We start from the raw sequence: 21,626 nt of genomic DNA on the forward strand, positions 1-21,626 counted from the left end.
AATGATATTACTACATGTTAAAGAGCATTAGTGTCTTATTTAATCTTACTCAATGATATTACTACATGTTAATAAAGAGCATTAGTGTCTTATTTCATCTTATTCAATGATATTACTACATGTTAAAGAGCATGAGTGTCTCATTTAATCTTATTCAATGATATTACTACATGTTAAAGAGCATGAGAGTGTGGAGACCAATGCCAGGTTGGATGTGCTACTACTACTACATCTAAATGTAGCTTTTTTTCATCACTAGGCGAGCATTTATTATAGAGCCTGGCCTCTGTACCAACACTCCATTTGGAAGTGCATGAAGTATGTAGGTACACTTCCTCTGAAGCTGAATTGCTGTGAGTGATAAGGGAGCTGGTTGTCTCGTCTTTTATTCCTTCCTAAATGTAGGCCTCGTTGGCACAATGCTGGCACGCTGGAGCTGATTTGTCAAGTGAGCTCAAGACCGCAGAGCTCACTCCTAAATCCAGGCGAATCCCATGTTCCCATGTGTGTTTCTATGCGTCACTTTCAAAACGTGTGATTTCTTCTCGTACGAGTAAAGAGCTGGATTGCCGTATTACCAGTGTACTGAATATATTGCAAAATGTCACAGTCCTTCATATAATACAATTCCAATGCCATCATTTGTCAAGCTTTAATCTGGAGAGCGGCTGTGGTTGTGTGTGGCTCTGAGTGGGAGTGAGAGATGAGGAAGTGGTGGTTTTGGGACTGGGACAGGATAGGATAGGACTGGCACACACACAAGTTTCTTTCCGAGGCGGAGTCAGGTTTCCTCCAATTGTTTCCAATGCGAATAAAGGATCGGCCGGGGAGACGCAGCTCAGCCTTTCAGTAGATGAATAAATGGAAGTAGTCTGCTGAGAACACCACGCACTCACTCCACTCGTCTGATTCTCTAGCATCAGGAGACAACACCGAACAAATAAACAACGCACCAAGACAATATATCTACCACCTTCTCAGCTTTGTTACACTTTGGGGTAAGTAGCAGGCCTGTGTCTCTACGTACTTTCCATTCCCTGTCACTGGACCAGTGATTGTGATCATTGCACCGCACAAGTAGCTGCAGGCATTTCTCACCCTGGTGTGTCAGCCTACTACTATTGGATTACATTATGTTTGTTGTTTCTGTAAATGCTTAGGGGCACATGTGACTGTTGACACCCAGCGTATAGTAAGGGTAAAGGAGGCCACTCACTGCAAAATGGATTCAGTATTCTATGCCTGGTATCCTATGTCAAGGTCATTCAAAGCATGGGATTGGGAATGTGTGCATTTTACTACAACATTGTGTCCTTCACTGTGTTTCGTTCAGTGTGACGCAATGATTCAGGGACAGTGTTCCATAAATTACCATAAGCTCTAGTGTGCACAGCACGTCCTATTCTATCAGGTACTTGTATTCTTGGTCCTGTTATGGATTATGGAAACCTGGTAAAGATCAGTTGTCTGTTTGCCACAGTGCAGGGTGTGGTTTCTATGCTCCTGGTAGGCTGCAATGGCCCAGTTCCAGGCCTGGCTTTAAGTAGAGCCAGCTGGTGCAGACAAGCACATTTTATTTTAACCTTTGCTGTTTAGCAGAGTGTCTTGCTTGCCTCCCTCAAAGACATGACTAGAAAATCACAGGCAAAGGGGTTGCCTCATGCCAGTAATGATCTATTCAAGCAATAATGAAGTACTCTGCTCTCCTGTTCTCCTTACAACTGTTACAGTGTATGGTGGGTGGAGGGGGGATCAGGAGGACATTAGGTTCCCCCGTCACCCTATCTCTCAGTGAGTGCTGAGTCACTGCCTCGCTGAGAGCCCATTGTGACATACACGACTTGGATTAGCGGGTCGGGTCGCCATGACGCTCCCAGCCTCCTAAAATAGAGAGGGAAAGGATACTCAAGACAGAGAAACAACCAGCAGCTGCCTCATACAGAGACCAGGGCTGATAAACAACTGAGCGAATCCTGAGAAAGACACACAGAAAGAGATAAAGCAACCGTATCACACCGAAGAGACAGAGAGGCTGTCAAAACAGAGACAGAGAGAGACACCACAGGGAATCCCTCCTGTGTCACATTAGTGATCAACAGAGTGATACAAAGAGATTCACAAGAGAGACTGAGAGAGTCACCACAGGGAGCCCCTCCTGCGTCACAGTAGTGATCAACAGAGTGATACAAAGAGATTCACAAGAGAGACAGAGTCTCCACAGGGAGTCCCTCCTGCATCACAGTAGTGATCAACAGAGTGATACCGAAAGATTCACAAGAGAGACTGAGAGAGTCACCACAGGGAGCCCCTCCTGTGTCACAGCAGTGATCAACAGAGTGATACAAAGAGATTCACAAGAGAGACAGAGAGAGTCACTACTGGGGAATACAGACTCATCACTCAGAGCCAGAGAGCCAGGCATGGCCCGGATCACTGCAGAAGGTAAGAGTGAGAGAAAAAGCTGGCTACTGACCATCCCGCTGTGTTGTGATGATGACAATGGGCGTGGTGTGAATGGCAGGGGTCATTGAATTTCTATGGCTTGGGGCACTCTGAGGGTCAGGATCTACTGGATAGCGCACATCCTGTGTGTAAGAAAATACTGTGAGGAAGCACAGCAAGTTGACAATAGACAAATGCTGAAAAAGGGGCATTTTCAGAGGAGATGACAATAAGTTAGGATGAGTCGCCAGTTTGATGATGTCATGTGTTTGGATTGTGTGTGATGGTGTATAGAGGCACTGACCTTCCACACAGACACAAAGTCAACAACTAAATCCCTCAGTAAATGACTCAGTTTATTGTCCCCATATACACTGTTGTTGACTGTGTTGTATGTATATGTGTCAGGCTGCCATAGACAGCGTATGGGTCGGGTGGGGTTCCATGATCACCGATGCCGCTGAGTTTGACTCGAAGGAGGAGGTCAGAAACTTAGCAGGTCATTCAGACCCCATTGACTTCTTTTCACATTTTGTTACGTTACATCTTATTCTAAATGATATATATATTTTTTAAATCCCCTCATCAATCTACACACAATACCCCATAATGACAATGCAAAAACAGGTTTATAGAATTTTTTTGTAGATGTATAAACAAACAAAAAACAGAAATAGCTTATTTAAGCAAGCATTCAGATCCTTTGCTATGCGATTCGAAATTGAGCTCAGGTGCATCCTGTTTCCATTGATCATCCTTGAGATGTTTCTACAAGAACACAGTGGCCTCCATCATTCCTAAATGGAAGAATTTTGGAACCACCAAGACTCGGCCGCCCAGCCAAACTCAGCCAAGCTGAGCAATCAGGGAAGAAGGGCCTTGGTCAGGGAGGTGACCAAGAACCAGATGATCACTCTGACAGAGCTCCAGGGTTCCTCTGTGGAGATGGGAGAACACATCTCTGTAGCACCCCACCAATCAGGCCTTTATGGTAGAGTGGCCAGACGGAAGCTACTACTTAATAAAAGACACAAGACAGACAGCTTGGAGTTTGCCAAAAGGCACCTAAAGAAAACAAGAATCTCTGATCTGATGAAACCAAGTTTGAACTCTTTGGCCTGAATGCCAAAAGTCACGTCTGGAGGAAACCTAGCACCATCCCTACTGTGAAGCACGGTGGTGGCAGCATCAAGCTGTGGGGATTTGTTTCAGCGGCAGGGACTGGGAGACTAGTCAGGAATGAGGGAAAGATGAACGGAGCAAAGTACAGAGAGATCCTTTACGAAAACCTGCTCCAGAGTGCTCAAGACCTCAGAATAGGGCGAAGGTTCACCTTCCAACCGGACAATGACCCTAAGCACACAGCCTAGATAACGCAGGAGTGGCTTTGGGACAGGTCTCTGAATGTCCATGAGTGGCCCAGCCAGAGCCCGGACTTGATCCCGATCAAACATCTCCAGAGAGACCTGAAAATAGCTATGCAGCGATGCTCCCCATCCTACCTGACAGAGCTTGAGAGGATCTGCAGAGAAAAATGTGATAAACTCCCCAAGTACAGGTGTGCCAAGCTTGTAGAGTCATACCCAAGAAGACTCGAGACTGTAATCACTGCCAAAGGTGCTTCAACAAAGTACTGAGTAAAGGGTCTGAATACTTGTGTAAATGTGAGATTTCAGTTTTTTTATTTGTAATAAATGTGCAAACATTTCTAGAAACCTGTTTTTGCTTTGTCATTATGGTGTATTGTGTGTAGATTGATGAGGGGAAAAGCAATTGAATACATTGTATAATAAGGCTGTAATGTAACAAAATGTGGAATAAGTCAAGGGGTCTGAATACTTTCCAAATGCACCGTATCTACCTAAAGTATCTCTGCACATTGATCTGGAACTTGTACTCAGCATCGTTGGGAAAGGTTCGTAAACAAGTATTTCACTGTAAAGTCTACAAACGTTGTATTCGGTGCATGAGGTAAATAACATTTCATTTGATGAGACTGCCCAGCTGTTGATGAGACGGCCCAGCTGTTGATGAGACGGCCCAGCTGTTGATGAGACGGCCCAGCTGTTGATGAGACTGCCCAGCTGTTGATGAGACTGCCCAGCTGTTGATGAGACTGCCCAGCTGTTGATGAGACTGCCCAGCTGTTGGAACAGTACGCATGTGTTGGGAAGACTCGTCGGAAATGCGGTCTTCCTAGAGACGCTGGACGAGGAACAGGCTGGAAATGTTCCAACCAGTGGGGAAATGTTCCAAAGCATTGTAGGCCTATTTTTAGGGCACTGGAGTTGTTGAAAGATCTTAGATGGCTTGAGTTCCATGTCAACATTTGGTGAAAGAGAGTCAACAGCGAAGCAATCATTTGATAGAGTGGCTTGTTGCTCTACACTGTATCCGTGACATCTGACTGGTGAACTGGCCAACTGACCCACTCAGTCACAGATGCTACCCTAATAGTGGCACTAGAATTAATAGTCACACGTGGAGACATGGTCAATAAAATAAGAACACAGCAAACATCATAGACTGGATAGTTGGATCGCAACCAAAGGTCTGTGTCACTCCAAAATGGCGGAGCTACGTGAATCAGCAGAATCAGTTGGTTGCAAATGGAAGCCCGGTAATTGTAAGGCTTGAGGGCTACACAAATAAACATTGCAGAAAGGTCCTGGGAACCAAGAGTAATATAGTCTGCAAATAACTGAATACTAAAACAACAAACACTCTGGGTTGTCTTAGCCTTTTACAGTAGAAATGGACCTCAAGATTGTTAACCCCTCCTTATCTCTGTCCGCTTGGTTTGACTGGGAATATTCAGTCTCATTTCATGTGAATAGAGTTGGTTTTGTGCTACAACGCGGGAACAGACAATGGAACTGAAAGACGTGAACGAAACCATGTTTGTTGCATAACAGTGGTTTTGTGAAACTGCCAGGCAGAAACAAACACCACAGTAACCAGATCTACCCTGAACCAAGCCTATGGGCAATTCTGTAGAACAAGAAAGGAATCATTTATCATCATTTCAACTTTTTGTTGGGGGGGAGGAGGGGGAAGGCAGTCCCCTAATATGGTCACTCATTTTAAAAACTCATTATTATTTTTTTTTGCATCCTGTGCAAATGATCAGCCATGAGCTCATACTATCCCGTGAACGGATATTTGATTGATATGCTGATACTCAACACATTATCAAGTCCATTTTGTCTGCATCACAGTTGAAAATGCTTTACCAACAAAATGCACAGAGTCACTGAGACCGACAATTGGAGACAGAGAGGCTGGGTGGGTGAACGGTTTTCCTCTTCATGCTCAGAGACTGAGCTCTGATCCAGGAGGTCAACAGTGATGCCGTCTCTGCAACGTGCCCTTTTTGGTGAACCGTTTTGTTTACTGTAACATGATTACGACTCCGACAGCAAATGAAGGCACATAGAGGATAAGGACACTCAAGGACATGTGTACTGCAGTGATTTAAGCCGAGGTGTTGCAAACACGTGTTCCCATTACACATTACACGTGTTCCCATTACACCGAGCTCTCAGATTCAGCATGTCGTGCTTGTATTTACTGCCTCTGCCAAGAGGTTTTATTTTCCCTAACAGCAGTAGTATTTCGTCAGAGATAATGTAATAATCATACCAACAGCTTTCATTTATAAGTCATTTACAGAACCAGTCAAAAGTTTGAACACCTACTCATTCAAGGGTTTTTCTTTATTTTTTACTTTTGTAGAATAATAGTGAAGATATCAAAACTATGAAAGAACACAAACGGAATAATGTTGTAAGCAAAAAAGTGTTAAACGAATCAAAATATATTTTATATACTTCAAAATAGCCACCTTTTTCCACCAAATAGCCCCTACACAACTTGGAGGTGTGTAGGGTCATTGTCCTGTTGAAAAACAAATGGTAGTCCCACTAAGCACAAACCAGATGGGATGGAGTGTCACTGCAGAATGCTGTGGTAGCCATGCTGGTTCAGTGTACCTTCAATTCTAAATAAATCCCTGACAGTGTCACCAGCAAAGCCCCCCCCACATCATCACACCTCCTCCTCCATGCTTCACGGTGGGAACCACACATGTGGAGATCATCCGTTCACCCACTCTGCGTCTCACAAAAACATAGCGCTTGGAACAAAACATCTCAAATTTGGACTCATCAGGCCAAAGGACATATTTAAACCGGTCTAATATCCATTTCTTGGCCCAAGCAAGTCTCTTATTATTGGTGTCCTTTAGTAGTGGTTTCTTTGCAGCAATTCGACCATGAAGGCCTGATTCACGCAGTCCCCTCTGAACAGTTGATGTTGAGACGTGTCTGTTACTTGAACTCTGTGAAGCATTTATTTGGGCTGCAATTTCTGAGGTGCAGTTAACTCTAATGAACTCATAACTCTGGGTCTTCCTGTCCCGTGGCGGTCCTCATCATCATAACGCTTGCTGGTTTTTGCGACTGCAGTTGAAGATACTTCCAAAGCTCTTGATATTTTCAGGATTGCCTGACCGTCACGTCTTAAAGTAGTGATGGACTGTCGTTTCTCTTTGCATATTTGAGCTGTTCTTCCCATAATATGGACTTGGTCTTTTACCAAATAAGCTTATCTTTTGTATACCACCCTTACCTTGTCACAATACAACTGATTGACTCAAATGCATTAAGAAGGAAATAAATTCCACCAATTAACAAGGCACACCTGTTCATTGAAATGCATTCCAGGTGACTACCTCATGAATCTGGTTGAGATAAAACCAAAGAGTGTGCAAAGCTGTCATCAAGGCAAAGGGTGGCTACTTTGAAGAATCTGTTTAACACTTTTTTGGATACTACATGATTCCATAAGTGTTATTTCATAGTTTTGATGTCTTCACAATTATTCTACAATGTAGAAAATAGTTTTTTTTAAATAAAGAAACAACTCTGGAATTAGTAGGTGTGTCCAAACTTTTGACTGGTAGTGTATAAATCATTTTATCACTCAAATCTAAGGACAATTACACCATGTGTTTTAAACCCGTGTTCCTCTGTTTCAGTAGAGATGCCGCGTCAGTTCACCAAGATCTCGCTGAGCGAGGTGGATGAGTCGGTGCGTCTGCTGGCAGAGAAGGTGTACGCCTCGGTGCTGAAGGAGGAGGACACCAAGGATGCCCTGTCCATGTACACCGTGCCTGAGGACTGCCCCATCGGCCTGCACCAGGACCGGGAGATGGAGATGCTCAAGGAGATCGCCGAGCAGAACTCTGAGGAAAGCACCAAGAGGTCAGAGGGCACATATAACCTAATGGGTCTAATAGGTCAGGGACTTTGGGAGTCAATGTCAAAGTATTTCGGTTCATGTCAAGTCACTGAAATGAACTGAACTTCAAATGTAGGCACTTTCAGTGAGGATTATTTTCCCAAAGTGACTTGAATGACATTGATTTAAAATGGAGACTAGGGTCCGGAATGTCCACTTATCACCTTGTATGATGTTGATCTCTCCAGGAAGAAGAGTTTTAAGATGAAGCGTTCCCAGTTGGTATCTCAGCAGTTCCCCAGTTCCCTCAACATCAATCCAGAGTGGGCTATGTCTGTAGTCACTCCTCTGCTCTTCCCTGGCGCACCTGTCTGCCCCAGTATCCCAGAGAACTCCCCAGAGTTCCAGAGAGTCACCATCAGCGGAGATTATTGTGCAGGGGTAAGCGTCATCATAACATAATATATTTATATAATCTCATTGAATCACATCACAAATCATGTCATATCCTTCATGCAATGACCCCCCAAAAAATGATACCAAGGCAAGAGCTAGCTTGGAAACAATACTTCTAGGTGTTGCCATTTCTAATGACAGTGTATTGCCTATAATGGCCTGTCAACACGCATTCTTCCCAGATAACAGTGGAGGACTATGAGCAGGCAGCCAAGACACTGATGAAGGCCCTGTTCATCAGGGAGAAGTACTCCAGGCTGGCCTACCACCGCTTCCCCAGGACCACCGCCCAGTTCCTTCGCAGTGCTGAGAACCAGAAGTGGAACGTGGAGGATGAGATCTTGCCAGGTAGAGAATCACATGTACACATCCAGCATCAACCACATACAGTACCAGCTTTGGGGCTAAGAGTCTTAGAAACAGCTTTTCCTTGATCATTTCTGAGCTCAAGCTTTAGAAATGTAACTCCACTTCGAGACACTCGTTCTCAGCCTCTTCTTCTGTCATTTCCTTTCACCTATCATCTCTCTCCTCTCTTCCCTCTGGTCACTTATTTGATCCTGTCGTCTGCAGATATGTGCCCCTGCCCTCGTGAGGGGGAGGACCCGTACACTACGGAGGGCATCCCTGACGACCTGAACTACTCTCTACAGATGAAGGACGGCATAGTGTACGTGTACGACGATGCAGAGGCCCTGAAGCAGCAGCAGCCCCACAGTCTGCCCTACCCCGACTTGGAGACCTTCGCCATTGACCTGAGTCATGTCCTCGCCATGATCGTAGACGGGCCCACGTGAGCACCCCACCACCTCACACTGTTTCCCAATTCCCAATGACCCCCTCTATTACGGTGTTTCTCATATCATCTCATTGTCATTCCAGGAAGACCTACTGCTACAGACGACTGAACTTCGTGGCCTCCAAGTTCTATCTGCACGAGATGCTGAATGAGATGGCTGAGCTGAAGGAGCTGAAAGGTGTGCCTCACAGAGACTTCTATAACGTCAGGAAGGTTGGTGACGCATATAGTTTAAGATGGAATGCAAATACAAGGGTTGAAACTCCCATGATTACATGGTCATAAATGACATCTCACTGACTCAAGCTGAGCTTTAGAACAAGCTGACAAAATATGTCGGCTTATGCCTCCTCGCGAATACAGGTAGACACTCACATCCACGCAGCCGCTTGCATGAACCAGAAGCACCTGCTGAAGTTCATCCAGACCACCTACAAGACCGAGGCAGACCGCGTGGTGATGGAGAAGGGGGGGCAGATGATCACCTTGAAACAGGTGTTTGACACCCTGGCCATGGACCCCTATGACCTCACTGTGGACTCCCTGGACGTACACGCTGTAAGAATGTTCCAGAAACTCTTAGACACTCCAATGCTTGAAATAATATTGTTGGATAGTATTTAGGTTATTACAGTTTACATCAAGATTTTGAACACATTTAATAACCTATTCTGCATGACGATTAAACTGCTCATAAGCAGTTCATAACACCATTATAATGCATATATGAATACTCAGAAGTATGTCTTTAGACAATTGCAGTTCTGCTGTAGGTTCCATGCAACTTGCCAATAGTGTGTTTGAGGATCACAATGATAGTGGTGCTAAACTGCTGTTGTTGACAAAAAAACACGTCATGCATGATAAATGTGTATTCTCTTAGGGAAGGCAAACATTCCACCGCTTTGACAAGTTCAACTCCAAGTACAACCCGGTAGGAGCCAGCGAACTCCGAGAGATTTACCTGAAAACAGACAACTACATCAAAGGGGAATACTTTGCACGCATCATCAAGGTATAGCGTCAACTCAAGATCAAGATCACGATTCCACTATCATGGGAATCTCTAACATACTGCAATTGCTTTCCTCTTCCTCTATAACAGGAAGTGGCTCATGAGCTGGAGGAGAGTAAGTACCAGCACGCAGAGCCCCGTATGTCCATCTACGGCCGCTCCCCTGATGAGTGGGAGAGCCTGGCCTCATGGTTCATTCAGCACAAGGTTCACTCCCCCAACATGCGCTGGATCATCCAAGTGCCCAGGATCTAGTAAGTGCCACAGGGAGAAGGGAAGATCAGGGAATATTGCTCTCAATGCTGATCTCCAGGTTAGTGGTACTACAATGCTTCAACCACAATGGTCTTTGTAAAACTGCACTATTTGTAAATGTTCCATGGCAAAGAATATGAAAAAATGTAAAAAGTAAAATAAAAAAAGAAATAAAAAAAGAAACGTCCTCTCACTGTCAACTGCGTAATTTTCAGCAAACTTAACACATGTAGATATGTGTATAAACATAAGATTCAACAACTGAGACATAAACTGAAAAAGTCACAGACTAACAGAAATTGAATAATGTGTCCCTGAACAAAGGGGGGGTCAAAATCAAAAGTAACAGTCAGTATCTGGTGTGGCCACCAGCTGCATTAAGTACTGCAGTGCATCTCCTCCTCATGGACTGCACCAGATTTGCCAGTTCTTGCTGTGAAATATTACCCCACTCTTCCACACCAAGGCACCTGCAAGTTCCCAGACATTTCTGGGGGGAATGGCCCTAGCCCTCACCCTCTGATCCAACAGGTCCCAGATGTGCTCGATGGGATTGAGATCCGGGCTCTTCGCTGGCCTTGGCAGAACACTGACATTCCTGTCTTGCAGAAAATCAGGCACAGAACGAGTAGTATGGCTGTGCGTGACTTCCTGCAAGACAGGAATGTCAGTGTTCATGCTGGAGAGTCATGTCAGGATGAGCCTGCAGGAAGAGAACCACATCATTGCCTGCAATGACAACAAGCTCAGTCCGATGATGCTGTGACACACCGCCCCAGACCATGACGAACCCTCCACCTCCAAACCGATCCTGCTCAGGAGTACAGGCCTCGGTGTAACGCTCATTCCTTCTACGATAAACGCGTATTTGACCATCACCCCTGATGAAACAAAACTGCGACTTGTCAGTGAAGAGCACTTTTTACCAGTCCTGTCTGGTCCAGCGACAGTGGGTTTGTGCCCATAGGCGACGTCGTTGCCGGTGATGTCTGGTGAGGACCTGCCTTACAACAAGCCTACAAGCCCTCAGTCCAGCCTTTTTCAGCCTATTGCGGACAGTCTGAGCACTGATGGAGGGATTGTGCTTTCCTGGTATAACTCGGGCAGTTGTTGTTGCCGTCCTGTACCTGTCCCGCAGGTGTGATGTTCGGATGTACCGATCCTGTGCAGGTGTTGTTACACATGGTCTGCCACTGCGAGGATGATCAGCTGTCCTTCCTGTCTCCCTGTAGCGTCTTAGGCGTCTCACAGTACGGACATTGCAATTTATTGCCCTGGCCACATCTGCAGTCCTCATGCCTCCTTGCAGCATGCCTAAGGCACATTCACACAAATGAGCAGGGACCCATGGCATCTTTCAGAGTCGGTAGAAAGGTCTCTTTAGTGTCCTAAGTTTTCATAACTGTGACCTGAATTGCCTACCGTCTGTAAGCTGTTAGTGTCTTAACGACCGTTCCACAGATGCATGTTCATTAATTGTCAATGGTTCATTGAACAAGCACGGGAAACCGTGTTTAAACCCTTTACAATGAAGATCTGTGAAGTTATTTGGGTTTTAACTAATTATCTTTGAAAGACAGGGTCCTGAAAAAGGATTGTTTCTTTTTTCGCTGAGTTTAGGACGTTACATTGTCAACCAAGGTTATGGTCCCTTTTACTGGTTGTTATTTAACGTAGAAGCAATTGATTCCCAGAGCCTAAAAGGGTTCTTTGGCTGTCCCCATAGGAGAACCCTTTGAAGAACCATTTTCGTTTACAGGTAGAACCCATTTGGTTCCAGAACCTTTTTGGGTTCCTTGTAAAACCCTTTCCACAGAGGGTTCTACATCGAACCCAAAAGGGTTCTACCTGGAACCAAAAAGGGTGTTCTTATGGGGACAGCCGAAAAACCATTTTGGAACCATTTTTTTTCTATGAGTGTATAAGTCACACAAAGGATAGTAGGAATGGTGCTGCTATTTTAACAAAGAAAGGCTGTTGTCAGCATTATTATTTATCAACAAATAATTGAACTGAATCCGCCATCAATCAGTCTTACAGTGATCAAGCAAATTACATCGGTCTATCTAAAGATATGTTTCACAAATGTAACACTTTGTCTTGCAGTGACATTTTCAGGTCGAAGAAGATAATACCGAACTTCGCCAAGCTGCTGGAGAATATTTTCCTCCCACTGTTCGAGGCTACAGTCAATCCACAAAAGAACAAGGAGATACACGTTTTCTTAAAATACGTGAGTATTTACAAAACACCATGGAGTAGCTCAACTTTAGACTGATTTTCCAAGTCAGAAATGGTGAAATAACTACACACACACACACACACACACACACACACACACACACACACACACACACACACACACACACACACACACACACACACACACACACACACACACACACACACACACACACACACACACACACACACACACACACACAGTTGAAGTCGGAAGTTCACATACACCTTAGCCAAATAAATTTAAACTCAGGTTTTCACAATTCCTGACATTTAATCCTGGTAAAAATGCCATGTCTTTGGTCAGTTTGGATCATCACTTTATTTTAAGAATGTGAAATGTCAGAATAATAGTAGAGAATGATTTATTTCTTTCATCACATTCCCAGTGGGTCAGAAGTGTACATACACTTAATTAGTATTTGGTAGCATTGCCTTTAAATTGTTTAACTTGGGTTAAAGATTTTGGGTAGCCTTCCACAAGCTTCCCACAATAGGTTGGGTGAATTTTGGCCCATTCCTCCTGACAGAACTGGTGTAACTTCGTCAGGTTTGTAGGCCTCCTTGCTCACAAATGCTTTTTCAGTTTTGCCCACACATTTTCTATAGGATTGAGGTCAGGGCTTTGTTATGGCCACTCCAATACCTTGACTTTACTGTCCTTAAGCCATTGCCACAACTTTGGAAGTATTCTTGGGGTCATTGGCCATTTGAAAGACCCATTTGCGACCAAGCTTTAACTTCATGACTGATGTCTGAAGATGTTGCTTCAATATATCCACATAATTTTCCCCCTCATGATGCCATCTATTTTGTGAATTGCACCAGTCCCTCCTGCAGCAAAGCACCCCCACAACATAATGCTGCCACCCCCGTGCTTCACGGTTTGGATGGTGTTCTTCGGCTGATGGTGTTCTTCGGCTTGCAAGCCTCCCGCTTCTTCCTCAAAACATAACGATGGTCATTATGGCCAAACAGTTCTATTTTTGTTTCATCAGATAAAAAGTACATTTCTCTCAAAACGTGCGATCTTTGTCCCCATGTGCAGTTGCAAACCATAGTCTGGCTTTTATATGGTGGTTTTGGAGCAGTGGCTTCTTCCTTGCAGAGTGGCATTTCAGGTTATGTCGATATAGGACTCACTTTACTGTGGCAAAATATAATTTTGTGCCTGTTTCCTCCAGCATCTTCACAAGGTCATTTGCTGTTGTTCTGGGATTGATTTGTACTTTTCACACCAAAGTACGCTCATCTCTCAGAGACAGAACACATCTCCTTCCTGAGAGGTATGACGGCTGAGTGGTCCCATGGTGTTTATACTTGCGTATTATTGTATGTACGGACGAACGTGGTACCTTCAGGCATTTGGAAATTGCTCCCAATGATGAACCAGACTTGTGGAGGCCTACAATTTTTTTTCTGAGGTCTTGGCTGATTTCTTTTGATTTTCCCATGATGTCAAGCAAAGAGGCACTGAGTTGTAAGGTAGGCCTTAATATACATCCACAGGTACACCTCCAATTGACTCAAATGATGTCAATTAGACTATCAGAAGCTTCTCAAGCCATGACATCCTTTTCTGGAATTTTCCAAGCTGTTAAAAGGCACTCCAACCTAAGTGTATGTAAACTTCTGACTTCAACTGTATATACATATTTACACACACACACACACACACACACACACACACACACACACACACACACACACACACACACACACACACACACACACACACACACACACACACACACACACACACACACACACACACACACACACACACACACACACACACACACACACACACACACACACCTAATAATAAAATGTTGGTATTGGATTGCATTCATACAGTAGTACTTCCCCCTGGGTCTCAAAGCATTTTACATTGTATTAGAGTAATTCACGACTTCTACCAGCACCAACATGTAGCACACTCCTGTGTCAAGCATCATGTGTAGCAGCAATTTAGTGCCAAAATGGTTACAATGCATCAGCTATGGCACCTGCTCAGGTCACCCCTTGTCCTGTAGGTGACCGGGTTCGACAGCGTGGATGATGAGTCCAAGCACAGTGACCACATGTTCTCCTACAAGAGCCCCAAACCTGAGGAGTGGACCTCAGGCGAAAACCCCCCCTACAGTTATTACCTCTTCCACATGTACGCCAACATCATGGTCCTCAACAACCTGAGGAAGTAAGTCACTGCTCATGACCAGGGTGTCATGAAAACATGTACTGTACTAATGTTATTCCTATGTGTAGCCTACTGCTATGATTAAAGGTAGACTCGCAATGTACAATACATACAGTGGCAAGAAAAAGTATGTTAACCTTTTGGAATCTCTAAAAGCCTTGATGTTCATCAGTCCACGGTAAGACAAATTGTCAATAAATGGACAAGGTTCAGCACTGTTGCTACTCTCCCTAGGAGTGTCCGTCCTGCAAAGAACACAGCGCAGAATGCTTAATGAGATTAATATCAGGAATCAAGGTAAGACCCAGATGCAGACTGTCGAAGTAACAATGTCTATTGTAGCAAAGGCAGGTCAAGGCAGGTAGGGGTCGAAGATCCACGGTAAGGCAAATGCACGGGATGGCAGGTGGACTCAGGGTCAAGGACAGGCAGAGTTCAGTAATCCAGAGGTGAAGCAACGGTACAGGATGGCAGCCCGGCTCAGGGTCAGGCAGAGAGGTCAGGTGGGTGGGTACAGGGTCAGGACATGCAAAGGTCAAAAAACCAGGAGGACAAGGAAAGAGAGGCTGGGAAACATAGGCGCTGACAGGAAAAACGCTGGATAGCTTGAAATAACAAGATGAACTGGCAACAAACAGTCAGAGAACACAGATATAAATACACAGTGGATAATTGGGAAGAATGGTGAAGGGGGGTGGAGACAAGCACAAGGACAGGTGAAACAGATCAGGGCGTGACAGTTAAGAAGAATCCTAGTGTCAGCTAAGGACTTGCAGAAATCTCAGGAACATGCTAACATGTTCCTGACGAGTCTATGATACGTAAAACACTAAACAAGAATTGTGGTCATGGGAGGACACCACAAAAGGACACTTCTGTCCAAAAAAAACAACATTGCTGCACGTCTGAAGTTGCACCTGGATGTTCCATAGCACTACTGGCAAAATATTCTGTAGACAAATGAAACCAAAGTTGAGTTGTTTGGAAGGAACACACAACACTATGAGTGGAGAAAAAAAGGCACAGTACATCAACATCAAAACCTCATCCCAACTATAAAGTATGGTGAAGGGAGCATCATGGTTCGGGTCTGCTTTTCTGCCTCAGGGCCTAGACAGCTTGCAATCATTGATGGAAATATTATTCCCCAAGTCAATCAAGACATTTTTCAGGAGAATGTAAGGCTATCTGTCCGCCAATTGAAGCTCAACAGAAGTTGGGAGATACAACAGGACAGCGACCCAAAACACAGTAGTAAATCAACAACAGAATGGCTTCAACAGAAGAAAATACGCCTTCTGGAGTGGCCCAGTCAGAGTCGTGACCTCAACCCGATTGAGATGCTGTGGTATGACCTCAAGAGAGCGGTTCACACCAGACATCCCAAGAATATTGCTGCACTGAAACAGTTTTGGAAAGAGGAATGTGCAGGTCTGATCCGCAAGGGATCATACTTTTTCCACCCTCCATTTTGACTGTTTACACAGTGTGTCCAATAAAGACATGAAAATGTATAATTGTTTGTGTTATTCGTTTAAGCAGACTGTGTTATTGTTGTGACTTAGGCTAAAATCAAATTAAATGTTTTGACCAATTTGTGCAATTTGTTCACATACTTTTTCTTGCCACTGTACTTTATTTGGCCAACCGTTACAGAAATTTGTCTCCTTCTTTATGTAATGCGTCATTCTTTGTTTTCCCTCAGGGAACGAGGCCTCAACACCTTCCAGTTCAGGCCCCACTGTGGCGAGGCCGGCTCTATCACCCACCTGGTCTCTGCCTTCCTCACGGCCGACAACATCTCCCACGGTCTCAACCTGAAGAAGGTCCGAAACCTCAACTGACCCCTAATCATTACCTATGACATGCCCAAGGTTGGGTAGTAAAGGATTACATGTAACAGGAATTATAATATTTTAAAGCTGTGCTGAGCCACACAGCTCATAAATCACCTTTCAGTGGGAATGGAAGCTTTTCCCTTCTGTCTAATCTACACGACCAAAAGTCTGCTCATCAAATATCTCATTCCAAAATCATGGGCATTAATATGGAGTTGGACCCCTTTCGCTGCGATAACACCCTTCACTGTTCTGGGGAGGCTTTCCACTAGATGTTGGAACTTTGCTGCAGGAACTTGCTTCCATTCATCCACAAGAGCGTTAGTGAGGTCGAGCACTGATTTTGGGTGATTAGGCCTGGCTCGCAGTCGGCTTTCCAATTCACCCCAAAGGTGTCCGATGGGGTTGAGGTCAAGGCTCTGTGCAGGCCAGTCAAATTCTTCCATGCCGATCTTGACAAACCATTTCTGTATGGACTTCACTTTGTGCACGGGGTTATTGTCATGCTGAAACAGGAAAGAGCCTTCCTCAAACTGTTGCCACAAAGTTGGAAGCAAAGAATCGTCTAAATGTCACTGTATGCTGTATCGTTAAGATTTCCCTTCACTGGAACTAAGGGGCCTAGCCCGAATAATGAAAGACAGCCCCAGACCATTATTCCTCCTCCACCAAACTTTACAGTTGGCACTATGCATTGGGGTAGGTAGCATTCTCCTGGCATCCGCCAAACCCAGATTCGTCTGTGGGACTGTCAGATGGTAAAGAGTGATTCAACACTCCAGAGAACTACTTTCCACTGCTCCGGAATCCAATGGCGGCGAGCTTTACACTACTCCAGCCGACGCTTGGCATTGTGCATGGTAATCTTGGGCTTGTGTTCGGCTGTTTGGGCATAGAAACCCATTTCATGAAGCTCCCGGCATACAGTTTAAAAATATTTTAAATTTTCTCCCTTTTTTCTCCCCAATTTTGTGGTATCCAATTGTTTTTAGGAGCTACTATCTTGTCTCATCGCTACAACTCCCGTACTGGCTCGGGAGAGACGAAGGTTGAAAGTCATGTGTCCTCCGATACACAACCCAACCAAGCCGCACTGCTTCTTAACACAGCGCGCATCCAACCCGGAAGTCGGTCGCACCAATGTGTCGGAGGAAACACCATGCACTTGGCAACCTTGGTTAGCGCGCACTGCACCCGGACCGCCACTGGAGTCGCTGGTGCGCGATGAGACAGAGCCTGGGCGCGAACCCAGAGTCTCTGATGGCACAGCTGGCGCTGCAGTACAACGCCCTTAACCACTGCGCCACCCGGGAGGCCGCCCGGCATACAGTTATTGTGCTGACGTTGCTTCCAGAGGCAGTTTGGAACTCGGTAGTAAGTGTTGCAACTGAAGACAGATGATTTTACGAGTACACACTTCAGCTGTCTGATTCTGAGAGCTTGTGTGGCATACCACTTTGTGTCTGAGCCGTTGTTGCTCCTAGACGTTTCCAATTGAAAATAACAGCACTTATAGTTGACCGGGGCAGCTCTAGCAGGGCAGAAATTTGACAAAATGACATTGTTGGAAAGGTGGCATCCTATGACGGTGCCAAGTTGAATGTCACAGAGCTCTTCAGTAAGGCCATTCTACTCCCATTGTTTGTCTATGGAGATTGCATGGCTGTGTGCTCGACTTTATACACCTGTCAGCAACGGGTGTGGCTGAAATAGCCGAATCCACAAATTTGAAGGGGTGTCCACATACTTTTGTGTATATATAGTGTATTTGAAATCTCCAAAACTGCTAAATTTCCTCTCCTTGGCTGCTTTCCACAGAAACCTTTTTCCTTTTCTTTTTTACCAAAAAAGTCAAGAGCGCCCACTTACTGAGAACTGAATCACTCCACATTTCATCAGCTTCTTTGTGTCAAAAGGACACTTTTCATTTGCACAGCACAGCTCCACCATGTTCACTTCACAAGCATTGGGATGACATACATGACCAATCAGCAGCTTATTTTAGCTAAGTGAAAACGAATACAGTAAAAAACACCTGTCTACCTTTGTAAACAGATCTTAGTGTTTTTGTTAACTTTGAATAGACTACATTGAGTATTTGACACAATTGATTATCTAACTCATGAAATAATCGGATTGAACTTGGACATGTTACATCTATTGAGGTCTTTATCACACTATGTTAAGGGTGGATCAGGCAAATAAAGACCTAGAATTGCACAATCAAAGAATGAAGATTGGGAAAGCTTCCCTGGAACTTGGTGTTACATTTTTTTGTGTATACCATCATGAGAAACAGCAGTAGAATATACAATGGCACAGTTTGGTACATTTTCTAAGGTTGCAAATGGTACAATTTAAACATGGCAATCTGTGAAAAATGTAGAAAGTTGTAGAAGACCATAAGAACCTCTTTGTCTCCCTCCTCCCATGATCCCAGGTCCCCATACAGCTGGCCCTCCCATCCCAACCATCCTTTCCCCAGATCCCACCTGAGTCCCCTCCTAGCTGTCACACCCGCCCAAACAACCCCACCCTTCCCCCTACCCATGGCTCAAAGTCAAGACAAAGAGAGTGTTGACATCTTTCCATCTCTCCCTTCTCAGAGTCCTGTGCTGCAGTACCTGTACTACCTGGCCCAGGTCCCCATCGCCATGTCTCCTCTAAGCAACAACAGCCTGTTCCTGGAGTACTCCAAGAACCCTCTCAAGGAGTTCCTCCAGAAGGGCCTGTGTGTGTCCCTGTCCACCGACGACCCCTTGCAGTTCCACTACACCAAGGTCAGAGCCACTGGGCACTTCTGTTGATATGAAATGATTGGATTGGTGTAAGCAATGTGGCAGAAATGTGCTACTAGCCTACCAGAAGGCAAGACGAACCTCATCGTCGTAATAATTATATCTACACAACCCAGCTGCACACCTACCAGAGAGTAACAATTGTAAAATCAATGTTTGACGGTTAGTCTTCTGTGCGTGAAATAAAGTAGCGTGTTAGCAAAGGAGCTTTTGGGGAAACTCCCCCGTCTGTTTGTCCATGCTGCAGGAGGCCTTGATGGAGGAATATGCCATCGCGGCCCAGCTGTGGAAGCTAAGCACCTGTGACACATGTGAAATCGCCAGGAACAGTGTGCTGCAGAGTGGTCTGTCTCATCAGGTACAGTAATTCAATACCTGGTAAATAGAACTGCTGGGTAAATTTGTAGCGTTGCGGCAAAAATGAGTAGTGTCTGCTGACAGTGACAGATGCTTTCACCCTCTATAAGCTCATGCCGACAGCTTCGGAGAACTCACCGGGGCGTCACACTCACAAGTGATTTCAGTAGCCATCCCCGACCACCTCCTCATGGAACTCCTGAGTGTGTCCCAGTGTTGTGTCACCGAAGTGACACGCATTTAGTGACACGTATCCTGTATCCCCCTTTTCTCCTGCAAGGAAAAGAAGCACTTCCTGGGGACCAACTACCTGCAGGACGGGCCCGACGGGAATGACATTAGACGGACCAATGTGGCTCAGATCCGCATGGCCTACCGCCACGAGACCCTGTGCAATGAGCTCAGCTTCCTGGTGGAGGCTGTGAAGACCGAGGCCGGCGGCACACAGGTCGAGTGACCACAGCACAGAGAGACCCTTTTCACACTACCGAGCCGGGCGGAGCTGTACTGCGCTTGCCTGGTTACAAATTTACCACACAGTAGCTGCTGGGACAGTGTTGGAAAGGTCAATGTTAAAAGTATCTGTGGCAGCACAGTATGGTTTGGGTCGTGACAGTAGTGTTGAAAAGGGTTAGAGTGACCTCTGGTCTCTCTTCACTACAGCTCTAGACCACAGCCAAATCCTGTACTGCTACTGCGCTACGGTAATACTGAGAGAATAAGACACCGAGCTTGTACCGTGTAAGCCACACCAAATCAAGCCAAGCCAACAGCACCGCACTAGGCAAATCAACATTACCCTATTGATTCTTGTTTTCATTGGTCTGCATGCCTTTTCCCCGATATGGTGTTTGATAAAGTAGAACTTCATCTCTACCACGAAAAACCTGTTTGTAGTTGAACATAGGATCCAGGGGACACTGCTTATGCACGACCATAGTTCTCGTGTCCTGTTCAAGAAATACTACCAACTGTGCCAACACAGGAGCTCTCGACGCCAGATTAAAAGCCAAATCCGAGAGCACACCGGTCGTTGTGTAATTGTGGCCTTTCTATTTGAAATACAGTACATAGTGGTAGGAGGGATATTACTATGTCAGGTAAAAAGGACTCGCATGTAAAGGATAGCCATACATTTTGATGCATTGTTTTCGAGGTCTGTGTCCCTGTTGTAACTGTGTCTGAGGGTGGTGGTGTTTTTTATTATTATACAAGTTTGGGAAGAGAGCTTTTCTACGGAGCCCCTTCCACCATTTTGAATGCTCCCCCGAGGTGCTCATTATATCACTGCTGTAGAGATGGTCCACAAAAATCACTTCAAAAAGGTTAACTCGTATCATGTGCCGAATATTACAAATTTGGGAGACTTTCACCCTTGTCTCAATGCAGCATAAAATGTCACTCAACTGTATTGTACATGATGCGATAGAGGGAATGTATGTTTTTATATGACAATAAAGAGTTACTTACAATATTTAACACAAACAGAATCAAAACTGTTACACATGCACCTGAAACACAGTTGGTCAAATATGAGACAGGCAATCACAAGAAGTTGTCAAAACTCTTTTAATATAATAGAAGACAAAATACATATATGTGCAAAATATGAACTTCTTTATTAGCCAATGGTATTAGTTTATTTAATCAGTGGTGTAAAGTGCTTAAGTAAAAATACTGTAAAGTACTACTTAAGTCCTTTTTGGGGGGGGTATCTGTACTTTACTATAGATATTTGACTATTTTTACTCCACTACATTCCTAAATTAAATAATGTACTTTTCACTCCATACATTTTCCCTGACCTCCAAAAGTTACATTTTGGTCCGATTCACACACTTAAGAGAACATCCCTGGTCATCCCTACTGCCTCTGATCTGGCAGGGTCACTAAACACAAATGCTTAATGTGAATTATGTCTGAGTGTGCCCTTGGCAATACGTACATAAAAAAATAATAATAATAATTGTGCAGTCTGGCTTGC

General features: G+C 44.7%; 1 protein-coding gene across 4 annotated transcripts; it reads left to right on the top strand.

Moving 5' to 3' along the window:
* The first annotated feature begins 797 nt into the window (after positions 1–797).
* LOC124017359 (AMP deaminase 3-like) lies at positions 798–21,116 on the top strand. 4 transcript variants are annotated; one of them, XM_046332614.1, is made up of 15 exons: positions 798–998; positions 7,481–7,706; positions 7,932–8,124; positions 8,322–8,487; positions 8,713–8,932; positions 9,022–9,151; positions 9,302–9,496; positions 9,822–9,953; positions 10,044–10,207; positions 12,315–12,441; positions 14,486–14,649; positions 16,355–16,475; positions 19,094–19,267; positions 19,533–19,643; positions 19,923–21,116. In XM_046332614.1, exons 2-15 carry the CDS (start codon positions 7,486–7,488, stop codon positions 20,097–20,099), a joined length of 2,295 nt encoding a protein of 764 aa, XP_046188570.1. In that variant the 5' UTR covers positions 798–998; positions 7,481–7,485; the 3' UTR covers positions 20,100–21,116. The 4 variants fall into 4 exon arrangements, with proteins under 4 accessions (XP_046188570.1, XP_046188569.1, XP_046188567.1 ...); XM_046332613.1 differs by having other exon boundaries at positions 799–998; positions 7,484–7,706; XM_046332611.1 differs by lacking the exon at positions 798–998 and adding an exon at positions 1,902–2,442.
* The last annotated feature ends 510 nt before the right edge of the window (positions 21,117–21,626 follow it).

The sequence above is a fragment of the Oncorhynchus gorbuscha genome, unplaced genomic scaffold (genome assembly GCF_021184085.1).
Source record: "Oncorhynchus gorbuscha isolate QuinsamMale2020 ecotype Even-year unplaced genomic scaffold, OgorEven_v1.0 Un_scaffold_2:::fragment_4:::debris, whole genome shotgun sequence".
NCBI classification, from domain to species: Eukaryota; Metazoa; Chordata; class Actinopteri; order Salmoniformes; family Salmonidae; genus Oncorhynchus; species Oncorhynchus gorbuscha.